The 7,562-nt window shown below is 34.9% G+C and overlaps 1 protein-coding gene across 1 annotated transcript; it reads left to right on the forward strand.

Annotated features, from left to right (window-relative positions):
* The first annotated feature begins 2,132 nt into the window (after positions 1 to 2,132).
* On the forward strand, positions 2,133 to 3,781 carry LOC106297354 (lectin-like protein At1g53070). The gene is made up of 2 exons (XM_013733613.1): positions 2,133 to 2,159; positions 2,749 to 3,781. Exons 1-2 carry the CDS (start codon positions 2,133 to 2,135, stop codon positions 3,616 to 3,618), a joined length of 897 nt encoding a protein of 298 aa, XP_013589067.1. The 3' UTR covers positions 3,619 to 3,781.
* The last annotated feature ends 3,781 nt before the right edge of the window (positions 3,782 to 7,562 follow it).

Consider the following 7,562-nt stretch of genomic DNA (forward strand, 5'->3'; position numbering starts at 1 on the left):
CAGATTACAAAACTATCAATCCTAGCAGATGATATTAAACCTCAAGAATCATGCAATCAGATCATTCGGATTTTAAACAAGTAAACCTCAATCAATCTATCAACCTATCAGATTATATAAGCAAAGCAAGCTATCAACCTATATGATTCAATCAATGTTTTAACAGGCTGGTCGGTTTAAACAATTTTAAATCAGATGAACAATTAACCAAGCATGATGAGAAAATAAATCTATCAATTTAACGGTCAAACAATTCTAGCAACATAGCATCAAATTCAATCAGATTTAAAACCTCAATGATCAAAACCGAAAACAGTTTTGATTTCAAAATATTCGATTAGGGTTTTAATATGTGATTTGATAATTATAGTATAATTAATTCTGATACTTATATTATTTAGGGATTATAGATATAAGGTTAGGGTTTATCGGATTTTAACTTGTAAAAACCGATTTGGGGGTTTAATCATGTATGAACATGATTTAGGGTTCGGGGTATCGAACTTTTAGAGCTTCAATTTACTCAATTAGGATTTTTGATCTATTACCCTATGGTTTTGATTCATAAAGATTAGGGTTTTAGGGTTTCATTCTTTATCAATCAATCCATGTTCGATTATGGGTTCTTAGGTTTTGAATTACCTTTTAACCTTAGATGATTGTTGAACCGGACCACCAAAGGAGTTGACCCGCGAGCTGGACACGAACGGGACGCGAGCTGGAATGGACCGAGTCGCTTCTATCGGGTCACAGACGTCCTTTGTTGCTTGATCGGGAACGCCTTGATCGTCGGACGCGAGCTGTCTGATGCTGTCGCGAACGAGGAAGAGGTCGCCTGCTGGAGCTGCTCTCGGGTCGCGAACGTCTGAGCTAGGATCAGGAACACCTTGGGCTGAAGCTGATCGGGGACGCGAGCTGGAACAGATGCGGGAACAAGAGACGCGATCGGGGTTTAGGGTTCGTCGGATCGCCGGCTAGGGTTAGGGTTTTAGGGTTTTTCGATTTGGGTATTAGATTAGGGATTTAGAGTTTCGTGCTGATAACGTGTTGTAAAAGTAATGAAAAAGTCTATCTTTATTCATAACATAGAGGTTCCTTATATAGGAGATTACACCGTCATAGATAAATGAAAAGATTACAAATCATAATCTCTTGGTTATGAGCCATCCACAATCTGGTTCATAACATTTTTAACTTTTTTTATTCTCTCCACCAGTTATAAAGTTCTATTTCCAGCAACTAAATTCAGTAGAGCTTTATTGAGAGAAAACGCGTGTGAAGGCAGTCCCGACGTCCAGCGGCGCGTCCGAGCGTGTGCAGACACCGGTAGCTCCTTTTGTTGTCATTTCTGTTTAGTCCTCTTACTGTGTGCTTCGATCTCTGGTCTCTCTCCGATATACTAGCGGATCTGCGCTAGGGTTCTGCTCCGGGAAAGGCTCTGCTCGTGGAGAGGTTTGAAAGGCGGCAACTCTTTTTTCTCTGGCTTCGTGGTGAGGATGTAGGACGGTGGTTCGCTGTGACAGTCAACTTTTGAGTTTAGGATTTGCTCCGGGATGTGGAGGCTCTTATAGCTCCGTCGTCACCGACTAAGCTTCTGGGGGTGGAGGCTTCCTCAGCTCTGCGTCGCCGGCTAAGACTTCGGGAAGGTGGAGGCTTTTACAGCTCCATCGTCTCCGGCTTTGACTCGGAGGGGTGAAGGCTTTCCTTGCCTTGCGTCTTCGGCTTTTGGTTCCCTAGATCTGTTTTAGGGTGTGGTTTTTATATTTGTTCATGCGGTCTCAGTTGGAATTCAGTAGATGAGTTCTCGTCGCAGGACGAGAGAAGCTCTCCGGTGGAAGATGGTTATGTTATGTGCGAAGTTTTTGCTCTGGTGTGTGTCCGAACGGTGGCGGATGAGATCTCGTACTGGCGATTGATTCTCTCCGAAAAAGAAAACACATGAGTTAAAGGCGGTTGCGGTGAAGATGGTGTGGAGTTCATGGGTTCCGGTGTGTTCCGGTGAATCGATGAATGATGACGGTTCGGGTGTGAATCCGGTGAAACGCCGTTGAGGTCGCCGGCGTTTGAAAAGATGAAGAGATTGAGTGACGCGTGTCCTCTGTGTTTGAGATCTAGACACGCGTGCTCGAAGGATGTCGAAGGGGTCGACGTTTGTGGCGGTAAAGAGCGTCTTTAGAAGGTTGGGCCTGGTCCATTTTATCTCCGCTTTTTTGTCCGTTGTATTTGGGCTGTTGGCTTTTGGTAATGTCGGTGTGGGTTTTGTATTTGAGTTTGTTTCTTGGGTTCAGCCTTATTAATAAAACTAGTTGGAAAAAAAAAAGTTCTATTTCCAGCATAAAAAGAAGACATGTCTTGTAAACTTCGAAAACAACTTTTGTCATCTAATGCCATTATAATTTAATTCATAATTCAGTTTCATTGTCCTTTGTTTTTCACCATTACCATTACTTTTCTTGTTGAACAATACTCTCTCTGCATACAAATAATTAATTTTTTAATTTTTCTAATTATATTAAAAATTGAATTATTAATACATTTTGTTTTAACTCTAAAACATAAATTAAAATCTAAAAATATGAGTAGTATAAATTTATTAAGAAACAAATAAAAGTAACAAAAGCTTATAAATTAAAATATCTATATATTAATATGTAATCCTAAATATTAATTTTTAAAATCCAAAGGGAGTAAAAAGTTTTCTCGAACTTGTCACCATCACATTATTACAACAACTTCCATCTTATAAAGTTCATCATCTTGACTTCACTTCTCGAAAAGAGAGCAAAGATCACCATGCAAACACCCTGCTTCATCACTCTCTTCATAGCTATCTCCATCTCTCAAGCCACTTCTGCTTACAGATTCCAATTCAAAAACTTCGGTATTAATGGCTCTGATCTCTTCTCGTTCCATGGAGACGCAGAGTATGGTCCCGACGCCGGTCGGATGAGCCGGTCGGGTGCTCTCGCTTTGACCCAATTCAGAATTCCTTTCTCTCATGGTCGAGCCATTTACATCAACCCAATCACCTTGAAGCCTCCCAACAACGCTTCTTCTGTTTACCCTTTCAAGACCTCTTTCACTTTCTCCATCACTCCTCACAACACAAACCCTACCCCTGGTCACGGTTTTGCCTTCCTCGTCGTCCCACGTAACCAAGACGACGCCGCTTCCGGTTTAGGCTACCTCAGTCTCGTGAACCGAACCAGTAACGGTAATCCAAATAACCATCTCTTTGCGGTTGAGTTTGATGTTTTTCAGGACAAGTCTCTTCACGACATCAACGATAACCATGTCGGAATCGACATTAATTCGGTCGACTCTGTGACTTCGGTTAAATCCGGTTATTGGGTTATGACAAGAAACGGTTGGTTGTTCAAGGATTTGAAGCTGAGCAGTGGAGATAAGTACACGGCTTGGGTCGAGTACAACAACAATTTAAAAGTGATCTCGGTTACGATCGGGCTCGCGCATTTGAGGAAACCGAACCGGCCTTTGATTGAAGCGAAATACGATCTCTCCAATGTTCTTCTCGAGAAAATGTATGCCGGTTTTGCCGGTTCAATGGGCCGTGGTGTCGAGACCCACGAGGTCTGGGACTGGACTTTCCAGAATTAGAAAACCGGGGTTATTTGATCAAAAAAAAAAGAAAACCGGGGTTATTTGATTTGAGATCGCTTTAAATCGGTTTTCGTTTGGTTTGCTTTTGATTTGATAGCTTGTAAGTGTGGCTCCCTCTAATAGTTGAAGCGAAATAAATGCTAAGTTATCGGTTTTCAGATTTCAAGAAAGAATACAACACTCTACCTAATAATAGCATAATACCAATTACCAAAGATTTAAAATACCAAAAGAATAATCAAAATTTTAATTTCTTGTTGTACTGATGCTAAGGTGATCATGTACCAACAGCATCTCCGATATAAAACTCTATTTTTTCTTTCAAAATAGAATAAAAATAAAAATAAAGTAAAATTGCTCCAATTCTACTCCATAATGGAGTGATGAACAAAAAAAATAGATTACTTCATTTATGGAGTAAATTTCATTATGAAGTGAGATATGAAGTTGGGTTGAAGCACTTCTTACTCCATATTCACTTTTACTCTATTTTAGAAGAAAAAATGGAGTAGAAATGAAAATATCCTAAATAGAGACCCGGCCCATAGCACAAGCAGAGTAAGCGACTGCTTAGGGCCCACAAAATTTGTTGTATTTTTTGGGCTTAGATTTTTTTTACTAAAATATTTAATATTTTTTTTACAAAAGAAAAATGCTCATTTTGTAACTTGGAGTAGAGCTTGAGACGTCCCTATACAATCCACATGGATAGTACATGTAGATAGGTCTGGACATCAATACTTGTTATTCGGTTTATATTTGCTACTTAATCTGGTTTGAAAAATAAAGTATTTGATGTTTTCAAGTCAAGTAATAAGTCGACAAATATTACTATTTACAAATACAAGTCAAATATCAAATATCACGACTTTTTCTAATATTCGGTATGTTACTTGTTATTAGTTCTAAAAATATGTTAAATGATTCACGCATTAAAATACTTATTTTACTACTGATATTATAATAAAAATCAAAAAGAATATTAGTTTTTAGGTATTTGATACAATACATACTTATTTTAAATTAGGCATATACACACATTAAACTAAATTACTTGAACATATTAAATAGAGTAACAAATAAAAAAAGGTATTTATTCCACGTTTAATTGTACTTATAAGTTTTAGTACATTTAATTTTAAAATTTTAAACTTAAATAGACAAGTATCAAGTATTACTAAGTAACTAGCAAATATTTGAAATAAGGTTAGTGCTTGAAGTTCTTGATCGGATCAAGTACAAATACAAGCCAAAAATTCTAATGCTTGCGCAAGGTAAGTCAAGTAGCGGGTAGGGTAAAAAATAAGTACCGGCTTGCGCCCATGCCTAGTTGTGGTTAGCACTGAATCAAATATCTGAATTTTTATAGGTATTTGTTATCTGATCTGATTCTTTTGAATAATCAGTTATCCGATTCAATTCGATCTGCATCATCGTGATATTTGATGTCCGGATATCTGAAACTTTATATTTTATTAGATATCTGATTTGATCCGTACAAATAAAGTAAAAAATAAAAATTAAATAATAACTCTAAAATAATAGAAATCATAATTTTTTTTTACAAACATAAAAGTTATTTACCTTTTAAAAATTCTAATAATTAAAGTAATCAATTTCATAAATAAAATATTGTAAAACTCTCATAAGATATGGTAATTTTATAATTTATATACATAATTATTTAAATATATGTATATATATGCATATAACAGATCAAATTTGATATTTGTTACTCAAAACATTAGTATTTGTAATTTGCTTCACTTTTTACGTATATTGCATATTAATATTTGTTTTGTTTTGTAAAGTTAGAAATATCCTCTCTTTTTTGTTTGAAACGGATAAAGAATCGAATGAAATTTTAGCCTTAATCAGTATAACCTAAAAGAAGCAACCTTATAAGAACCTATTAGGGGTGTTCAATCCGGATATCGGTTCGGTTTTTTTCGGTTTTTCGGTATTTCGGTTAGTAAAATATAACTACCACTCTAAATCCATATTTACTTCGGTTCGGTTTGGTTTATATACCGTCGGTTTTTGGTTTATTCGGCTTTATACTAAAACATAATTATTTAGTTTGAGATCATATTATATAAATTTTAGAGTCATATTGTCATCGCAGTCATTTATTAAAAAAATATTTTTATTTTCAAAGAAAACAAAAAAATAAAAATGCTTATACCTTCAAATGAAATAATCAAATCTAGAATTAAAATCGAAGCTCGAAATTTTGAAAATAAAAATAAAAAACAAAAGAAAAGTTTTTCCACTCTTCCATATTTGGTGTTAATCAAAGTCATGCTTCTTCGAGTAAAACTCTGTTCGTTTATAAATAAAAAAAGGTTGTGAAGAATTTTTTCTAGTTATTATCTATCAAATTTATAACCTTCACTTCAATATAATCAATGCTAAAAGAAAGCAAAATGATTAAAAGAAGAAGATTAAGAAAATAAGAAGCTTCAGTTGCGATGAATTGTTATTTAATTATATTTTAAGTGTTTTTCAAATTAGGATTCTTTATTATTATAAAAAATATGGTAATAATTATTAACAAAATAATAACTTATATAACAAATAGAGTTTCATGTGACGTTATAGAATATGTACATATTTACATGTTTCTATTTTTGATCAGTTTTATTCGATTTATTCGGTTTAATCGGTTATAAACCAAACCATGTCCAAATCCTACGGTTTTTATAAAATCATATCCATTCGGTTTATATGTTATATACCAAAACCACACCATATTGTCTATTTCAGTTCGGTTTCGTTTGGTACGGTTCGGTTTTACCATATTGGATAGGCATAGAACCTATCAATAATTCAAATAAGTTAGTATTTTTGTCAATCAATAACATACTCAATCTTGTAAACTAAATTGTCTATATAAACGATATGGGACCGTTGACTCGAGTATTCGTGTGCAAAATTATTCGGTCCATGCATGTATTCAATTAAATTAGTTTTTAAACATTTTTTGTCAACTGTTTTATATGATTAAACCAAATTTTGATTGGTTGAAAGGTTATAATGAAGATTTATAAGCAATATAGAATGATCCAGCTATGTAGTTCCTGTACCCCCAAACTTTTTCTGTTCATGACCCAAATTATAATCTTACATGCCATTGTCTTGTTCTCACAATGAGTGACCCTAGGGGATTTTGTAAACAATTATCCGACATGATTAGGTCTTGCGACTGAACATGTTAAAGTTCCAATGATCTTTAAATTGTAATATTTTAGTATCAAATCAACGACAAGTGTTACATAGAAGTTCTGGTATTGTTTTCAAGTCTCAAACGATCACAAGTAACAAGTTACATGGAGACTCTCATTGCGTCTAGTGTGCGAGTGTTTTCCACCTGTAAGAGGAGAAAGAAACTACTGGTGGGCTATAAGTAAATTCATTAATAATATTGACAAAGTATATGAATAATAGCAACAATATAAGCAAAATTGTTATTCAAATAAGGATCCATCTTTGAATAAAGAAAATAATAGTTTAGCGGAACAACATAATTAAAAATAGGGGTTTTTCTGGCGTCCAGTTCGCATTATGTAATTTGATAATATGATGTTTGAAAAGTCAATGTTGCTGGCTCTTGTCACTCTAACACCGCCACGTCCAAAAAAAAATAACAAAACAAATACATTAGAAAAAACTCAGAATGCAGATCCAAATCATATGTTTCATTGCTCTATTCATAGCTTTGTTCAGCACTGAAACCATTTCCGCCATCAAATTCAACTTCAACCATTTCGACGGAACAAACCAAATCTTCATCGGTTACGTTGAGCTAGGACCAGCAACCGATGGCATGAGCCGGTCAGGTGCTCTCTCCATGACCCGTTAAAATATTGTAAGCGGAATTGTGTATCTTATTCATTCACCCATGATATGTTTATATATAAACTTAACTTGGGGAATAAGTT

The sequence above is a fragment of the Brassica oleracea genome, chromosome C6 (assembly GCF_000695525.1).
Source record: "Brassica oleracea var. oleracea cultivar TO1000 chromosome C6, BOL, whole genome shotgun sequence".
Classification (NCBI taxonomy): Eukaryota; Viridiplantae; Streptophyta; class Magnoliopsida; order Brassicales; family Brassicaceae; genus Brassica; species Brassica oleracea.